Here is a 20,002-nt window from a genome sequence, read left to right as displayed (position 1 = left end):
GCTCTGCCCTAAGCCCCTACGGGGGAATGGGCGGAATATAAACCAATCAATAATAATAATCTCCTCTTCATGGCAAGGGACTTTTCAAGTGCTGGTTTGCTATTGCCTGCCTCTGCGTCCCCACCCTGGTATTCCTTGGAGGTCGCGCTTCCAGATACCAGCCAGGGCTGACCTTGTTTCGCTTCCGAGGTCTGATGGGATCCGGCCAGCCTGAGCTGTCAGGGCTGAAAGAGAGGCTGGCTCAAGCCCAGACAAACCATCACCCTCCCGGCTTATAAATCACGGTGTGGATGTCACGTGACTTCGAGTCACCTCTGGCTTATGGAGACCTCAAAAACGTCCTCTTGTTAACAGCCTTGCTCAGGTCTTGCAAACGGGGAGCCCTCGTGGCTTCCCTGGCTGAGTTGGTCCTTCCACTTTCCTAGCATTATTGTCTTTTCCAGTCAGCCTTGTCTTCTCATAATGTGACCAAAGTAGCCTCAGTTGAGGTCATTTTAGCTTCTAGGGGGAGCTCAGGGCTGACTTGATCTAGAGCAGGAGTGGCCAGACTTCCCTAACATAAGAGCCACGTAAAATAAATATCAGATATTTGAGAGCCACAAGAAGGCAGGCAGGCAGGCAGGAAGGAAGGAAGGAAGGAAGGAAAAAAGGAAGGAAGGAAGGAAGGAAGGAAGGAAGGAAGGAAGGAAGGAAGGAAGGAAGGAAGGAAGGAAGGAAGGAAGGAAGGAAGGAAGGAAGGAAGGAAGGAAGGAAGGAAAATAGATGGGGAGAGAGAGGTGGAAAGAAAGCAACTTTAACTGTAAATGCATTTTCCAAGCGCTGGCTGGCTTAGTGAAGTGGTTTAAAGAGGCAAATGCCTTCTCCAAGTTCGCCAACCGGGTGGTGGAGGCTTCGAGAGCCACACAACATGTGTGAAAGAGCCACATGTGGCTCCCAAGCCACAGTTTGGCCTTCACTTATCTAGAGCCTACTTCTTTGTCTTTTTGGCCCTCCATGGTATTCGTAAAACTCTCCACATTTCAAAGGAATCCACTACAGGGCCAGGGCTTGTGTGTGGCAGGGAGGTGTGGCTCAACGATTCATGCTCCCCAGGACCACTGGGAGTTTCACACGCAGCTTTTCTGCCCACCAAGTATTGCAAGACCTGCTGTACTTGATCAAAAGTCTACCTGGCCTAGAAAATGAGATCTTTGCACCATCCTGTTCACTGGAGTGCTGCTGTGGGAGTCTTGCAGGGGTGGAGAGCCAAACGTTGCCACAGGTTGAATGTTGCGACGGCAACGCCTACTTTCCCTCTGCCCACCTTTTCCATGCTGATGGCAAAAACCTCATTAACACAATTAGGTTACACAACAAGGGAGCCTCTTGCACTGCCTGTATTGCCAAATATCAAACTGGGAGGTGGAGACCAAATCTCAAAGAGAAGGTGAGGGATGTCCAGAGCACTGCTGGATTAAACCCTGGGGAGGCCCCTAGGCAGTCAAAATCTTGGGGGCCCCCTCGCAAATTATCTCAGAGTCGGAGCACCTGCCACCTGCAGGCTTCTCAGCAGCCCCTTTGACAAAGCTGCAGGGGAGAGGCAGAGAGAGGCAAACTTGGCGACTACACCAGCAGCCACTGCACCAGGCAGGTCAGGCATAGAGCAGCACAGTTGCTGGCTGTGTGTGCAGGCTGGGAGGGCTGCAAGCAGGGGGGAAACAGGGGGCAGCCAACCCTAAAGGCATAGGGACCCATAGGCCGGTGTCTACTTGGCCTAATTGTTAATCTGGTCCTGGTCCAGGGTGGATAATCTGTGAGTCAGAGACAAGGTAGTGCCATGGGTACCAAGCCAAACTGGCAGCGACTCTCCGTGGTCCACAGCAGAGATCTAGCCAGCTTTACTAAAACTTGCAATGACAAAACTTGAAATTATTTCCTTTCATCAAAAACACAGAGTGGGTGAGTTCCAGAGAGCGGCCAGGTCTGCCAATTAAATTGGAGTCCGTAGAGTCTGAGAAGAGTTTCAGGGTGTCGGCTCCCACTTGACTCTCAGACGTTTACACCCTGAAATGCCTGCTGGGCTCTGCTCCTGGACTCAAGTCTATCAGGATAAGTGATTTACATGCAAATAGAATTCGGTCTCTCAAGTACATGAATATCCCACCCTTTGTCCGAGGATGGTAATATGACCACCATCTTCAAGTACCTGAAGGCCTGTCATCTAGAGGATGGTGTGGAATTATTTTCTGTGGCCCCAGAAGGTAGGACTAGAACCAAAGGGTTGAAATTAAATCAAAAGTGGTTTTGGGGCTCAACATTAGGAAGAACTTCCTGACCGTTAGAGCGGTTCCTCAGTGGAACAGGCTTCCTCGGAAGGTGGTGGGCTTTCCTTCCTTGGGTTTTTTTAAACAGATGGCCATCTGACAGCAATGAGGATCCTGTAAATTTAGGGGGAGGTATTTCTGAGTTTCCTGCATTGTGCAGGGGTTGGACTAGATGACCTGGAGGTCCCTTCCAACTCTAGTATGATTCTATGATCTCAGGACAGTATATCTGGTTTCCCTTTTCCTCTGTTTTATTCTCACAACAGCCCTAAGAGATGGGTTAGAGGCTGAATGACAGTGACCAGCCAAAGGTCACCCTTGGGTTGCCATGTCTGTGTTGGAAAATACCTGGAGACTTTGGGGGTGGAGCCAGGAGAGGGTGGGGTTTGGGGAGGGGAGGGCCCTCAGCAGGGTACAAGGCCATAGAGTCCCCCCTTCCAAGCAGCCATTTTCTCCAGGGGAGCTGATCTCTGCCATCTGGGGATCAGTTGTAAAAGCAGGGCATCTCCAGGCTCCACCTGGAGGCTGGCAACCCTGTGCCACCCAGAGAGATTCATGGTGGAATAAGGATTTGGACTCACCACACTGGCTTGGAACACTAGTTCATAAAATGAAAAAAAAATCTTGTTCTTTAATAACATAAAAACACACCTTTGTTAGTCTGATGTAGTACAGTATTGATATGTAGTACACTAGCTATACACACTACCAAAAAATAGATCCATAAACCATTTCTCAATCAGTGTTAATCTGAGATTTAAAACATCATCCTGATCGAATCCCATGAAGATGTCCACTTGAGCAACCGTCTTTGGGCAAAGGGAAGCACCGAAATTATCCCTGCTGTCACGAAGTGAAAGCAACTATATCCCCCTATTCTTTCAGTGTGCGCAAGAGACAGCATAAGATATTCCTTCTGACACAGTTTCAAAACCAAATCATATGCAGCCCTGTGTTCCTTCTGCAGGGCATTCAGTTGCTCCAGAGACACATTGTGATTTCATTAAAAACTGTAGGAAAGCATTCCTTGTGCTGCTGCATGTGCTTGTGCAAACTGCCTGGCACGTTTTCCTTGCTGCTCCCACATTGCTGGATCCAACCCCCCCTCGTCCCATATAGGAGGACTGGCATTAAAAATGGCCTGTGCTAGTTTTAGAAGACAGTCAAGAAACAGCTCACAGCATTGTCGGTTCTAAAACTGCAGAATGACAGATGCACTAAGCATTATAATTCCACAGGAGTACAATAAAGCCCACAGGGCAGTCTTGTGGCTAGGGTTGCCGATCCCCAGGTGGGGGCAGGGGATCCCCCGGTTTGGAGACCCTCCCCCGCTTCAGGGTCATCAGAAAGCGGGGGGGGAGGGGAATGTCTTCTGGGCACTCCATTATTCCCTATGGGGAGCAATTCCCATGGGCTATAATGGAGAATTGATCTCTGGATATCTGGGACTCTGTGGATATCTGGGGGGTCTGTTTTTAGAGACAGAGGCACTGAATTTGCAGTATAGCATCCAATGCCTCTTCTCAAAACACTCACCAAGTTTCAAAAAGATTGGACCAAACAAGAAGGTGCCCCTACCCTTCATTATTTCCTATGGAGGGAAGGCATTTAAAAGTTGTGCGGTCCCTTTAAACATGATGGCCAGAACTTCCTCTGGAGTTCAATTCTGCTTGTCACACCCTTGCTCCTGGCTCCGCCCCCAAAGTCTCCTGGCTCCACTCCCAAAGTCCCCAGATATGTCTTCAATTGGACCTGGCAACCCTTCTTGTGACAAGATCTTATTCCGTAGGGCTCTAACTAACAAGAACTCTCGCTCAAAAGAAATCTTATTAGTCTGCGCAGTCCTAAAAGGCTCCTCTTCGTTGAGGGTTGTTAGTAGGGTTGCCAAGTCCAATTCAAGAAATATCTGGGGACTTTGGGGGTGGAGCCAGGAGACTTTGGGGGTGGAGCCAGGAGACATTGGGGGCGGAGCCAGGAGCAAGGGTGTGACAAGCATAATTGAACTCTAAGGGAGTTCTGGCCATCACATTGAAAGGGACAGCACACCTTTTAGAATGCCTTCCTTCCATAGAAAATAATGAAGGATAGGGGCACCTTCTTTTGGGGCTCATAAAAATGGACCCCCTGGTCCAATCCTTTTGAAACTTGGGAGGTATTTTGGGGAGAGGCACTAGATGCTATACAGAAAATTTGGCACCTCTACCTCAAAAAACAGCCCCCCCCCAGAGCCCCAGACACCTGCAGATCAATTCCCCATCATTCCCTATGGGAATCGTTCCTGGAGGTGCACAATGGCTGTGGGGGTGGAGCTTCCCCCGCCGGGCAGCTGGCTGGGGGAGGGGGGAAGCCTGTAAAACCAGGGGATCCCCCGCTGGGACCTGGGGATTGGGAAGCCTAGTTGTTAGATCCAGGCGGGCAGCCGCTTTGGTCTGAAGCAGTAGAACAAAGTAGGAGTCAAGTGCACCTTTAAGACCAACAAAGTTTTATTCAGAATGTAAGTTTTCGTGTGAGAGTTGTGTTTGTCATTAATATAGTTTGGAAATCATGATAGCAAATAGCAAGCCTTTATTGGCATAAAACAGATTTAGCAATAGAATAGCAATATAAATAATATAAAATCCTAGATTATAAAGTACATAGGGAGCTAAAATACATAAAATAAGTAAAATATATATGAGTCGAGTTTAGCCAAATTAAATAATTAAAAGATAAAATGTGGTCATTCAAGAACCATTCTCTGTCGTATTTCCATGGCCTGTTGGAGAAATCTAGCCACCATTAAAGTTACCTCAGCGCAAGTGTCATTTAAACGTTTGTGGACTTTGCCTGAATCAGCACAGCCCAACATATCTGCTAAGGTATCATAAAGAGGACAGTTCAGTAGTACATGGGAAATAGTTTCAATACCCTTGGAATTACAAAGACAATGTCTATTAGAGTACTCAATCCTGTTAAATCTACCAAATAGGATAGCAGATGGTAATGCATTACATCTCATTAACGAGAACGCACGCCGTTGCTGTGGAGCTTGCAGAGAGGAGAAATACGACGCTAATTTCCCTACTGAAGGAGGAAGTTTGAAATTCAGCGGGGAGCAGGACTTGTTGGCCAGGCTATATAACGTTTGCATTTCAATATCTAAAATTCTGAGGTTAAGTTTCAAAAAAGCTTCTTTTAAGGATAGCATAAGAAGTGAATCTAAATCAATGCCCATAGATTTTATTTTCCTCTCAATAAATACTAGCCAATTTGACAAATTAGATTCTGAGAACAGTTGATATAAAAGGCTCTCTGAGTCAGAGTGGAAATGTAGCCGAAGCCAGTATTTAAGTGACATTAGCCATGCTTGTGTTTCCACAAGATTCGTCTCTGTTTCTAAACATAAAACTGCATATGGTACGCACTTTGGAAATCCCAGAATTTTCCGTAGGAATTTTGATTGGACACCTTCAATGTTATTATCCAAGGCTGTGATCCACACTGGGACCCCATATAAAAGCTGCGGTGTCACTTTAGCCTTAAAGATTTTTAGCGCGGCTGGGATAAACTGATTGCCTCTGCTGTAAAAGAAGCGCTGGATAGCTGCAACGCTAACATTGACTGACTTAATTATTCAGTTACGATGATTAGTCCAAAGTGTGTTATATTGAAAATGAATTCCTAGGTATTTGTAGTATTTTACCTGTTCTATCTCTTTGCCGCCTATTGACCATTTAGTTGGTTTCCAAGATTTGGAAAAAACAACAATTTTAGATTTGTCATAGTTCAATAGGAGCTTATTGTTATCAAGGAAGGTGATACAGCGAACAAGCAAACGCTTTAATCGAATTCTGGAACAAGATAGTAAGACTGTATCGTCCGCATATAACAGTAAGGGAACGTGTCTGGCACCAAGTTTTGGACTATGATGGTCAGTATCTGACAAAAAGGGAGCAAGATCATTAAGAAAGAGGTTAAACAAAAAGGGGGCCAACACACAACCTTGTTTAACCCCCTTTCTTAACGGGATTTTTGACGTAAGATTGCCTGATAAAGAGCATTTGACTTGACAAAAGTTGAAAGTATATAATTTTTTAATGAGCATAAGGAGTCTTTTATCAATACTTGTTTGTTCCAGTTTATCCCACAACAGGTCTCTGTCAATTGAATCAAATGCTCCCTTTACGTCTAAAAAGGCTACATACAATTTCATCTTTTCCCCAATAGTGTATTTAGAAATTAGATGGGACAAAGTATTGCAATGATCGAGAGTAGTTTTGCCTTTGTGGAACTCTATGCAACTATCCAAATCATGAAATGCAAGACAGAATAGACAGCGGGCATCGCAACTGGAATTGCACTTCCTGAGCTCCATCCCCAGGCTACCAGTTTAGGCCAGTAAGGGGGCTGCTACACCCTCCTCTAAGAGCCCCATGACACAGGGTGGTAAAGTTGCAGTACCACAGTCCAAGTTCTCTGCTCACAACCTAAGTTCAATCCCAGCGGAAGCTGGGTTGAGATAGCTAGCTCCAGGTTGATTCAGCCTTCCATCCTTCCAAGGTCAGTAAAATGAGTACCCAGCTCACTGGGGGGAAAGTGTAGACAACTGGGGAAGGCAAGGGCAAACCACCCCATTAAAAGTCTGCCAAGAAAGCATCCTGATGCGACATCACCCCAGAGTCGGAAATGACTGGTGCTTTACCTTTTTATACCTTCCTCTGAATTCCAGTGGCATTCCGCCTTGTCTGGATGTGAGAGGAGATGCCTTCGGGCTCCCTTTTCCAAGCAGATGTCCATCCTTCTGGAGTTGCTGCCCAAAATTCAGGTGGGGGGGGGGAGGGAATGAATCTCCTTTGTGAGGGAGGCCCCTGACTTAAGAGCCATTGTTGAGCAGCGCCTGGCTCTGGTGGTTGCCCTCTGCCTCTGCCTCCCACAGGAGTCCGCAATGCCCCTGCAACACCTTTCCCGGCACCACCTTTGGGAACTGGAGAGTGCCAAGTGGGGTCTTTGCCCAGCAAGGCTTCTGATTGGCCACTGGATTTGGTGCAGATTTTTAAAAATGTTGCTTTGGCAGCAGCTGCCACAAAAGAACAGAGTTGCCAAGTCCAGTTCAAGATACCGTATATCTGAGGATTTTGGGGGTGGAGCTAGGAGACTTTGGGGGTGGAACCAGGAAATGTTGGGGTGGAGCCAGGAGACATTGGGCGTGGAGTCAGGAGCAAGCATAATTGAACTCCATAGGGAGTTCTGTCCATCCAGAGAGCAAGGTTGTGACAAGCACAACTGATCTCCAAAGGGAGCTGTGGCCATCACATTTAAAGGGACTGCACAACTTTTAAATGACTTCCCTCCATTGGAAATAATGAAGGATAGGGGCACCTTCTTTTGGGGCTCATAGAATTGGTCCAAACTTTTTGAAACTTGGAGGGTGTTTTGAGGAGAGGCACTGGATGCTATGCTGCAAATTTGGTGCCTCTACCTCAAAGAACAGCCCCCCAGAACCCCAGATACTCATGGATCAATTCTCCATTATACCCTATGGGAATCGGTCTCCACGGGAAATAATGGAGTGTCCAGCAGACCCCCTCCTGCTTTCTGATGACACTAAAGTGGGGGGAGGGCCTCCAAACTGGGGGATTCCCCTGCCCCCACCTGGGGATTGGCAACCCTACAACAGAAGTCTGCTTGGAGGTAAGCTGCAGCAGCCATTTTGTGGCTGGCTCCATCTCCTGCAACAGCCATTTTGAGGCTGTGCCCACCAGAATTCCAAAGGTGCCCCCAGGCTGAAAAAGGTTGGCCTCCATGATGTTCTGAGAGACGGACTGGCTTTTCTGCTAAATGCCCTGCCAGATATTTCAGTATCTGGAGTGTGTGGGAGTAAAAAGTGGGGCACAAAACCAGTTTGGCACTCTCTGTCAAAACAAATGGGTGCACCAAGACCTTGCAATACGCACGGGGTGCAAACAGGTTGCCAAACAACCTGTGTGGGCAATTCAAGCCACGATCAGTTCATGAGATACGAAGTGTAGGAAGGCGGACCTTTGTCAGCCAGTGGCCTTTGTCTGTTCCCATGGGACTTCCCACAGTCTACAGGTGAAAAGATGAACATGGCCTGAAGCAGCTTACGGGAAGCACAAGAATCATTTGTGAAAGAGCATCGTCCTCTCCATACCCAAAAGCACTAAATGGAGCCTCCTTGTGCAGAGGCAGTATATTTCTAAACCCTAGAATACTCGAAATGCTTTATTAATTAAACATATATGAACATATGAAGCTGCCTTATACTGAATCAGCCCCTTGGTCCATCAAAGTCAGTATTGTCTACTCAGACTGGCAGCAGCTCTCCAGGGTCTCAAGCTGAGGTTTTTCATACCAATTTGCCTGGAGCCTTTTTTAGTGGAGATGCCAGGGATTGAACCTGGGGCCTTCTGCTTACCAAGCAGGGTGAAAGCAAGGGAAATGGTCATGCATGAAGGGCGATAGAGAACTTTTTCTCCCTCCCTTTACACAGTCAGTAATAAAAATATAGAATTTGTTGCCAGAGGTTACAGTAATGGTCACGGCCACAGATGGCTTTCATAAGGGATTAGACAGATTCATGGAGGACAAGTCCACTGGTGGCTACTAGCTATGGTGACTAAGGTGAACCTCCACATTCAGAGGCAGTCAACCTCTGAATATCAGTGTGAGGAGACAATATCAGGGGAAGGCCTTGGCTTCTCTGTCCTGGTGCTGGCTATCTAGAGGTACTGGCTGGCCATTGTGTGAAACAGGATGTTGGACTAGATGGACCACTGGTCGGACCCATCAGGGCTCTTCCTGGTTGCCAAGTCCCCTGCCACTGCCAGAGGGGGACTTTTTTCCACACACAGCATGATGACATCACTTGGAAGTGATGTATCATGCCGGGCACGTTGCACAGGGACACTCTAGGAATTCGCAGGAAACTCTATGGTTTCACACGAGGGACGCTCTAGTAATGTGGGAGGAACTATAGAGTTTTTCCCCACATTGCTAGAGCATCCCTTGCATAAAACCATAGAGTTTCCCACAGATTCTTATAGCGTCCCTGTGTGATGCGCCCAGCACGATATGTCACTTCTTGCCGCCTCACAATCTGCATGGCAACAGGACTCTTTGGAGGAGGAAGATTCCCCCAGTAGCCTCCTCCCAGCTGGTGGGTTAGGGCCCGCCAAAGCGGGGGATCCCCTGCCCCCCAGTGGGAACTTGACAGCCCCACCACGTACCTCTCATATCTTTAATGAGAAACTCAGCCATTTTCTCCCATGCAGGTGAGAAGCAACAGGGGCAAAGAGCTTTTAATCTGAGCTTCTCTTCACAGACATTAGCAAAAGAGGGTTTGAGATTTCAGTTTATATATGTTAGCTGCTCACTGGCCTGTACCAGAAAGGAGTCACAGAAACACTAGAAGGGCTCCCAGAAGGGCTCCCACGAAACCTCCGCTGCTGATCACACTGGGCAGGAAGGGGTTAAACAGCCCTTTGCTTGGACATCCCAAGTGGGCCGTAATTATGGAAGGGCCAAAGGGCTAGCTCCTCAAAACTACCTCTCTTAGGGTTGCCAGCCTCCAGGTGGGGCTTGGAGGTCTCCCAGTTTTACAACTGATCTCCAGCTGGCAGAGATCAGCTCCCCTGGAGAAAATGGCTGCTTTCAAGGGTGGGCTCTATGGCCTTGTACCCTGCTGAGGCCCCTCCCCTCCCCAAACCCCACCCTCTCCTGGATCTGCCCCCAAAGTCTCCAGGTATTTTCCAACCCAGACCTGCCAAACCTAGCCTCTCTGAATGAATATTACTGACCAACATCCCGTTTTCTTGCTCCCCCTCTCATTACAGACACGTCCACCAGTGAGGCAGCCACGGATGTCAAAGGAGACAATCCTGAAGTGCTCATGAAGGAGGTAGGTAAACCCATGCACTGCACTCATGACCATCTGGCCCCCAAATGCAGGAAGTGCTGCTATCCGGACAGGTCCAGGTTTCAGGATTAAGTGGGAGAGAAGGGGCTCCACCCCCCGCCCCGGGAATAGGGCTGCCAGGTTCCCCCAGCCACCGATGGGAGATGGAGGGTGGGGCTGCCAGATCCAGGTTGGGAGACTCCTGGAGATTTGGAGGTGGAGCCAGCGGGGGAAGACAGTGGAGTACAGTGCTACAGAGTTCACCCTCCAGAGCACTTTCTCCGGGGAACTGATCTCCGTTTTAAGGTTGTCAAGTCCAATTCAAGAAAAATCTGGGGACTTTGGGGGTGGAGCCAGGAGAAAGATTGTGACAAGCATGATTGAACTCCAAAGGGAATTCTGGCCATCACATTTAAAGGGCCGCACACATTTTAAATGCCCTCCCTCCGCTGGAAATTATGAAGGATAGGGGAACCTTCTTTTAGGGCTCATACCCCAGGGGGTACAATTCTTTTGAAACTTGGAGGGTATTTTGGAGAGAGGCACCAGTTGCTATATTGCTATTCTCAAAAAACAGGCCCCCCAGAGCCCCAGATACCCACAGATCAATTCTCCATTATACTCTATGGGAATTGATCTCCATAGGGAATAATGGAGTGTGCAGCAGACATTTTCCTCCCCCCCCCTTTCTGATGACCCTGAAATGGAGGGGGAGCCTCCAAACTGGGGGATCCCCTGCCCCCACCTGGGGACTGCCAACCCTACTCCGTTTTCTGGAGATGCCGTGTAATTCTGGGGGATCCCCAGCTTTCTCCTGAAGGTTGCTATCCATACCTGGGAAGCAGATGATGCATGCCCTTGTGAAATACACAAGGCCAGCATATTTCCTAAGAATCTTTTAAAAATCAAGTTTCTGGTCAATAACAGTATGCAGGCGGAAGTGTGAGGGAATTCCCTGGAGAAATCCAGCTGCCATTAGATGAAGAGCAAAAAGAACTATCAGTTTTATGGGATTTTCAGTGAGATTTATAAATCCCCCCCCCAAAAAAAATTAAATTTGACTCCTGGAAGTCTCTTTGAGACCCAATTTTTGGCAGCAAATTTGGATTAAGATCAAGAATATGTATAATATATATTTTAGAAATCTCAAGCTGGCTGGTGGTGCATAGGGCTGGCATATGGCTTCGCGGCCTCCAGAATCGGAATGCACAGTACATGTAAATGTGCTTTATTTACAGATGGGCTTCATTTCTTTTGTATAAATACTCCAGGAAGTGCAGACCACTCTGCCACTCCACACCTAGGATTACCAGCTCTGGGTTGAGAAATACCTGGAGACTTTGGGGGTGGATCTGGGAGAGGGATGGGTTTGGGGAGGGGAGGGATACACCAAAGAGAGGACATCTGGTAACCAATACTCCTTCTAAACCAGTGATCCCCAACCTTTTTGGCACCAGGGACTGGTTTTGTGGAAGACAATTTTTTCACGGACTGGGGGGCAAGATGGTACAATTGTGCACTTTATTTCTATTAGTTTGGTGTGGTGGTTAAGTGCACAAACTCTTCTGGAAGAACCAGGTTTGATTCCCCACTCCTTCACTTGCAGCTGCTGGAATGGCCTTGGGTCAGCCATAGCTCTCGCAGAGTTGTCCTTGGAAGGGCAGCTTCTGTCAGAGCTCTCTCAGCCCCACCTACCTCACAGGTTGTCTGTTGTGGGGGAGGAAGATAAAGGAGATTGTGAGCCACTCTGAGACTCTGAAATTCAGAGTGGAGGGCAGGTATAAATCCAATGTTGTTGTTTTTGCCATTATTATTATTATTATCTTGTAATGTATAATGAATAATTATACAACTCAAAGCCCTGTTGCTAACAGGCCACAGACTGCTCTACATTGTGGAATCTTGTGAGCAAAAATTCTATTTTGCGAGCTGCTGGCATCAAAGTTGTGAGCTACTGCATCAATTACTTTGCTCTGGGGTCATTTTTCCTGAGCTCAGACAAAAATGTGTGAGCCAGTGGCTAAAAATCAGCCAGCTCACACTAACTCACCCTAGTTCTTATGACCTGGATGCCCCAGGCTAGCCTGATCTCATCAGATCTCAGAAGCGAAGCTCTGGATGATTCTTGGACGGGAGACCTCCCGGGAAGTCCAGGGTCACTAGGCAGCGGCAGGCAATGGCACGCCACCTCAAACATCTCTTGCCTTGAAAACCCTACCGGGCAGCGGCAGGCAATGGCACGCCACCTCAAACATCTCTTGCCTTGAAAACCCTACCGGGTCAGCATGAGCCAGCTGTGACTTGATGCCCCTTTCTATCATCAACAATTTGCAGCAAAATCAATAAGGATATTCAAGCCAAAAGAGAAGCAGCTATTTAAAATACCATAAAACACATGAAAACCTGGCTCACAAATCATAAATATCCTAAGAACAGCATGACGGGAACCTTTGAAAACCAGAGTCTAAAAAGAACTAACGACAAGGAAGAGGGTTGACAGAATAAAAATGGCTTTGCTGGCACCAAAAGGGTTAATGACAGCACCAGGCGAGCCTCTGTGGGGAGTTCCAGAGCAAAGGTGATACCACTAGGAAGGCCTCGTCATTTGTGCTCATCCACTTGGCCTTGGAATATGGGGGTGAACAGAGCAAGTCCCTGATGGTGACCCCAATCAGATGGCAGGTGCACGTGAGAAAAGGTAACCCTCTAGGAAACCTGGCCTCAGGTCATCTCTACACCCATAAAGATCAGCATCAGCAATCTGAGCTTTGCTCAGAATACCAGCACTCATTAAAAAGCCTGTAAAAATGGCAAGGTGTGCTCTCTTTAAGTCACACCTGCTAGCGATTAAATTGGCTGAAACGTAATCCAATTAAGATGGAGGCCCTGTACTTGAGCCATGGGGAGTTAGAGTTGGGCATGCAGCTCCCAACCCTGGACGGTGCATCTCTTGTGCTGGTCCAGAAGGTGAAGAGCCTGGGAGTGATACTGGATGCCTCACTTCCACGGAGGCCCAGATCACAACAGTTGCTCGATCTGCCTTTTCCTATCTTTGGCAGATTAGACAACTAGCGCCCTACCTGTCCTCCCAGGCCATAGCTACAGCGATCCATGCAAGGGTCACTTCCAGGCTGGACTACTGCAACTCACTCTACACAGGCTTGCCCTTGAGGCTGACCCAGAAACTCCAGCTGGTGCAAAATGCGGCAGCACGGCTGGTAACTTCATTGCCTTTAGGGGCAAGCATTCGGCCAGTACTGCACCAATTGCACTGGCTACCACGAGAGTACTGGATCCGCTTCATTGTTTTGGTCTTAACATTTAAAGCCTTATTTAAGGCCTGGGACCGACACACCTGCGGGACCGCCTCTCCACATATGCGCCCCACAGATCGCTGCATTCTGCTTTGCAACATCTCCTGACCGCCCCTGACCCAAAGGACGTCCCACTTGCCTCAACCAGGGCCAGCGCCTAGTCGGCCTCGGCCCCGGCCCGGTGGAATCAGCTCCCTGTTGAGATCCGGGCCCTGCAAGACGGAGCTGTTCCGCTGGGCCTTCAGTTGAGCCAGTGGACAGCCTTATTTCCATCTGCTTGGCCTCCCTTGCCTGTCAGGATGTTATCTTATTTTAATCTATTATTCCATCTCTGAGCCTACTGTTGTATTGATATATATAAGGTGCCCAATTGGAAACCGCTGTCTGTGACATATATGTTGTTTGTTTTATTGTATCCTATGGTTTCAGCTTGGAGTTTTTAATTGTTTTAACTTTTGTTGTTATCTGCCCTGAGCCCACTTGTGGGAAAGGGTGGAATACAAATTAACAATAACAGACAGACAGACAGACAGACAGACAGACAGACAGACAGACAGACAGACAGACAGACAGACAGACAGACAGACAGACAGACAGACAGACAGACAGACAGATAGATAGATAGATAGATAGATAGATAGATAGATAGATAGATAGATAGATAGCAAGCAAGCAAGCAGCTGGACAGACACATTTTGAACTAGCTGAAGCCTCTCGGTTGTCCTCATGGGTTGCCCTATGATGGATACATTGCAGTAGTCCAGCCATTATTCTACTCAAACAATGAAGCCCCTGCTGGGTGCTAGGTGCTGTACAAGACTCCACAGAATACTTTGAGTAAGAGTGCACCCCAAGCCCTCTGCAAACAAACAGAGGGGAAGGGCCACCAAGATCAGCACTAGGGACTGCACTGAAATGTTGCATTGGTGGGCATCAAAAGCTGGAAGCTTTGGGTTCGAATCTTGATAGTCTCACCATCTCCCTCCTCCAGAACGTCGTGACCCGAGTGATCAGCTTACCCTTGATCAGCGCCATGTACAGCCTCTGTGCCTCTTTATATAACCAGGCCAAAGAAAGGCATCCGTATTTCAACAAGGCTGCCCATGTGCTGGAGACGGTGACTGCAGTGGCCGTGGGGATTGTCATTGGAGGCACAAAGCCCGTTCTCAACCACGTCGTGCCCCGCAGTGAGTAATAAGGTCACCCACTGGGTGAAGGGAGGGGGGATGTCAATCGGTTGGGGCAGTTTCACATTCCACACCACTCAGAGCTTTTTTGTAGAAAAAGTCGAGAAAGAGCTCATTTGCATATTAGGACACCCCCCTGACACCACCATTGCTTCACACAGGACTTTTTTTGTAGAAACAGCCCAGCAGGAACTTATTTGCCTATTAGGCCACACCCCTGACACCGTCAACCAGAGCTTTGTGCATTCCTGCTCAAAAAAAGCCCTGCAGGTACTAAATTACTTCATTCAAGTCCGGTAGCACCTTTTGAGGCTGACCAGATTTTTTTTGGGGAGGGGGGTATGAGCTTTTGAGAGCCAACGCTTGGTCAGGTATCTGAAGAAGGGACCTTTGTCTCTTGAGATTTCATTCTCCAAAAATCTTGTCAGGTCTCTACGGTGTTCCTGGATTCGAATCTGGCTCTTCTACTGCAGACTATGGCTATCCTCTGAAACTAAATTGCTTAATGTTTCAGATCTCTTCACTTTGGGTCACTTAAGGTTACATTTTGGGGTGTGGGGCGGGTTTATTACATTTTTATCCTGTATTTCAGAGAGAATCTGTTTTGCAGAGGGTTGGACAACTTTATAATCCTCATAGCTAGCTCCAAGATGTTTGCAAACAAATATGCCACAGGTGGAGTCTAGGGGTTTGCCATATCTTTGAACAACAGTGCCCCAGTTTGAAGGCCATTTTCCTCCCTTCAGCAGCCTGATAGCCCAGCCTAGCCTGATCGTATCAGAGCCTTGGAAGCTAAGCAGGATCAGTCACAGGGCTTTTTCTGTGACAGGAACTCCTTTGCATATTAGGCCACTCCCCCTGGCAGCCAATCCTCCAAGGGCTCTTAGTATAGGGCCTACAGTAAGCTCTTTGAGGATTGGCTACATTGGGAGGGGGGTAGCCTAATATGCAGAGGAGTTCCTGCTCCCAAAAACACCCTGAATGGGAGACTACCAAGGAAGACCAGACTTTCCATGCAGAGGAAGGCAACAGCCACCCACCTCTGTTCTTCTCCTGCCTTGAAAACCCCAGGATCCCTTTTTGTTAAGGGAAACTCCTTTTAGATTGGTTGACTCCTCTAAGCTCTTGAAAAGAATGCCTTGCAGTACCTGAGTTGTACAGCCTCAGCTGCTTGGCAAGTGATAAACTTGACTAAACATGCAGTTCCTGTCTGGTCTTGCAAGGCCTTTCTTGAAATGAAGGCAGAACAATAAAGCCAGAACATCTCTTCATCTTTATGGATCTCAATTTCTGTTCTGGCATGACTGGAGTCCTTATTGTTCTAGAACTGCTGATCTAACTTGGTGTCTCCAAAGGAACTGCTCAGAGTTCATGCACCACACCCAGAGACTTCAGGCATTTAGATAAACGGTAAAACACACATGAAGGGTCCTGTGGCACAGAGTGGTAAAGCTGCAGTACTGCAGTCTGAGCTCTCTACTCATGACCTGAGTTTGAACCTGGCAGAAGCTGGGTTCAGGTAGCCAGCTTGAGGTTGACTCAGCCTTCCATCCTTCTGAGGTCGGTAAAATGAGTCCCCAGCTTGCTGGGGAAGAAGTGTAGATGACTGGGGAGGCAATGGCAAACCACCCCGTAAAAGGTCTGCCATGAAAACGTCGTGATGCGACGTCACCCCAGAGCCAGAAACAACTGGTGCTTGCACAGGGGATTACCTTTTTAAAACACATACACTCATACAAACCCAACATTACCAAAACTCAAAGCAAAGAGAAGTCATTATACTTTCAGTCTGTTTCAAAGCTGGGAGTTTTAAATCACGTGAATATCCATTTCTGCCTAGTTTCAGCAGTGAACAAGTATGTGAACCAGGGGCTGGACAGAATAGAGGAGACCTTGCCCTGCCTTCACCAGCAGCCCACTCAGGTAAGCACAACTTTTCTCTCTACACCTATACCTGGTTTTATCTTCAAGAAACACCACAGGTCAGTATAACCGCCCCACTGTTTTGTCCTCACAACATCTCTTTAAGATAGGCTAGGCTGAGAACCTGCTTCCAGATTTCTCACAGATGATTCTTGATTAAATTAATTAATTTCCCAAAAATCTTCCTTCCTTCCAGGGCTTTTTTTGTAGCAGGACCTCCTTTGCCTATTAGGCCACACACCCCTGATGTAGCCAATCCTCCAAGAGCTTACAGTAGGCCCTGTACGAAGAGCCCTGTAAGCTCTTGGAGGATTGGCTACATCAGGGATGTGTTACCTAAAATGCCGTGGTACCTGACTCAGAGGTATCCAGGGACATTTTTTGTAGCAGGAACTCCTTTGCATATTAGGCCACACTTCTGATGTAGCTAATTCTCCAAGAGCCTATAGGGCTCTTAGTACAGGACCTACTGTAAGCTCCAGTAGATTAGCTACATCAAGGGATGTGGCCTAATATGCAAATAAATTCCTGCTACAAAAAGCCTTCCTTCCTTCCTTCCTTCCTTCCTTCCTTCCTTCCTTCCTTCCTTCCTTCCTTCCTTCCTTCCTTCCTTCCTTCCTTCCTTCCTTCCTTCCCTCCTTCCTTCCTTCCTCCCTTCCTTCCTTCCCTCCTTCCTTCCCTCCTTCCTTCCTTCCTCCCTCCCTTCCTTCCCTCCTTCCTTCCTTCCTTCCTCCCTCCCTTCCTTCCTTCCTTCCTTCCTCCCTCCTCCCTCCCTTCCTTCCTTCCTTCCTTCCTTCCTTCCTTCCTTCCTTCCTTCCTTCCTCCCTCCCTCCCTCCCTTCCTTGTAGATACGAGCTTAGTAGCACCTTAGAGACCAACAACATTTAAAAGAGGTATGACCTCTGACTCCTGAAAGCTCACACCCCAAAATCCAAATTGGTCTCTTAAGTTGCTTCTGGCTGTTTTACTGCAGACGAGCACAGATGCCCTCCAAAACTCTTTCTACATGTATCATTCAGCCTTGTACATCAGACATTAAGAAGGGCTGGAGGTTACCAGAGTAAATTATACACAAGAAGGCATTTTCTTAGCCCATATTTTAATATCAGAGGGCAGAAATTTAGCTACATGTACAGTTATTCTTTGGTCCACCCTGGCCAGGAACAGGTTAAGAATCTTTTGGTTTGAATTCTGGTCTCCTGAGTCCTCATCCAACGCTTTCTGGAGAGGGCAGGGTTTGGGGAGGGGCCTCATCAGGGTACAAGGCCACAGAGTCCACCCTCCAAAGCAGCCATTTTCTCTGCCAGCTGGAGATCAGTTGTAACAGCAGATCTCCTGGTCCCACCTTCAGGCTAAGCAACAAGTCTCTCTCTCAGCTTGACTTCGCGAACGAAGATTTAAGAAAGGTGCAGTAGTCCACGTCTGCTGCAGGCTCGCTGGTGGCTGACAAGACCAATGCGGGACAGGCAGGTCCGGCCACAGTGGCTGCAGGGAAAAGTCTGATTTGGGGTTGGTGCTGTAGCAGTACGATTCTTCCTCAATCTCCTTTTGTCCTCAAGACCAGCTATGCGTGCGTTCTCAAAGGAAGAGGCAGCCTGGTGGATGGTGTGCCTCCATGCTTTTCGATCTGAGGCTAGGTCAGACCACTGGTGATGGTTAATGCAACAGGTACCAAGGGATTTCTTCATTCCACCTGCCATTTCGCCCCTTGCCCATTGCTGCAGGACTTGGTATGTTGTGGGTTGTGGATGTGGATACCCTTCAGGCCTGTGCAGAGGAATTTTTAGGTGAAGCACAGTGTGCGCAGTACTGGCTCCACCCTTTCACCATGGGGTCATCTGCCATGGCCCAGTAAGCCGGGACGCCGGCAGCGAGTCCTCCAGGTGGTAGATGTTACATTAACAAGCTCTGTCTGCCCAGGCTTGATGTTAAGAGTTTTCCTTCTCTTGGCTGGCAAGGTTGGTGAGCCCAGCCTGCCCATCCGGTTATACCGCCGGACAATTCGGTCGCACCATGACGTGGCAAACTCTGTGAAAACGGGGAGGGGGGGGGGGAAACCAGCGAGAAGGTGTTGCCATGGATGCAGTAATGTAGGAGAGGCCATTGCAGTGACCATCTGCCAAGCATAGCCAGACAGTGACCACGCAGCGTTCACTACACCGGGAAAGGAGAGGTGATGTATTGCGCATGCACTTTTCCTGGGGGGGCAGGACACCCAGAGGGAGCCCACCCCCCCACCCCACCCAAGCAACAAGTAACACAGATGAAATGAAACAAATAAATCAAGAAGCCTCCATGTAACAAAGTCTCAATGCACACAAATTATGAAACCAGTCAAATATTCTATTATAAACTGTGCAAATGATCAAGAGTAGTTAATTCCACAATATATTGTTATATAAGTGCATAGAAATGAACATCCACCATTAATATAACGAGGAACAGAGAATCCACATCAGTTCAACTGGTAAGTCTTTTTGTCCTTGAACCCAGTCAATAACTTCTTTACAAGTGGATCTCTGCCATCCTAAGTCATGTGGTGAATATAGAAGACAGTCAATCCAACTCGATCCAAACTTTAATCCAACTCAATTCCAGCAGTACAGCTAACAAGCGAAACTGGTATTCAGTGCATTGTTTCACTGAGGCCTTATCCAAGCTTTACAATAATCCAAAATAAATTCTCAGATGGGAATGTTCAAAAATCTGTCTACTTCCTCAAGGTTACAATTAGTTGGGCTGAAGTTCCTCTGCTCCTTGTTATATGAATGGTAGGTGTTCTTTTCTGTGCACTTGCTTATATAGAATATACTGTGGAATTAACTACTCTCAATCATTTGCACGATTTATAATAGAATATTTGACTGGCTTTGTAGCCCGTGTGCATTGAGACTTCATTACAAGGAGGCTTTTTGCCTTATTGGTCCCATTTTAATAGTAGAAGACAGAAATTTAGCTACATTTACAGTTTTTCTTTGGTCCACCCTGGCCAGGAACAGGTTAAGAATCTTCCAGTTTGAATTCTGGTCTCCTGAGTCCTAGTCCTGGTCTCCTGAGTCCTAGGCAACATTTGGGGCAACCCCACCTCCTCTCCAGAGATTTGATGAAGGCAGCTAATAGAATAGAATAGTTCAACAATGAAACTGTTTAGAGCAGGGGGCCCCAACCCCCTGAGCTGTGGACTGGTACCAGTCTATGGCCTGTTAGCAACTGGGCCAAGGAGTAAGGCAAAGACCTTCACCTGATCCTTATTTAAATACCCCCCCGGGGGGGGGAAGGGATGGGGTGTGGGCTTGGGGGCAGCCTGGGGCAGCAAAAAACCCAGCACCACCCTCCCCACACACACCGGTCCATGGAAAAATTGTCTTCCATAAAACTGGT

At 47.8% G+C, this 20,002-nt stretch overlaps 1 protein-coding gene across 1 annotated transcript in view; it reads left to right on the top strand.

Moving 5' to 3' along the window:
* The window catches only part of LOC132567204 (perilipin-3-like), a 34,290-nt gene that overhangs the window by 4,218 nt on the left and 10,070 nt on the right, over window positions 1-20,002 (top strand). Inside the window, exons 2-4 of the mRNA XM_060232872.1 lie at window positions 10,136-10,200; window positions 14,503-14,698; window positions 16,539-16,621. Coding sequence (XP_060088855.1) covers window positions 10,136-10,200; window positions 14,503-14,698; window positions 16,539-16,621 — 344 coding nt within the window. The remainder of the gene's footprint in view (window positions 1-10,135; window positions 10,201-14,502; window positions 14,699-16,538; window positions 16,622-20,002) is intronic.

Source organism: Heteronotia binoei, chromosome 2 (assembly GCF_032191835.1).
Source record: "Heteronotia binoei isolate CCM8104 ecotype False Entrance Well chromosome 2, APGP_CSIRO_Hbin_v1, whole genome shotgun sequence".
Classification (NCBI taxonomy): Eukaryota; Metazoa; Chordata; class Lepidosauria; order Squamata; family Gekkonidae; genus Heteronotia; species Heteronotia binoei.
The sequence above is the reverse complement of the archived record's forward strand: the minus strand, read 5'-3'. Positions and strand labels throughout refer to the sequence as shown.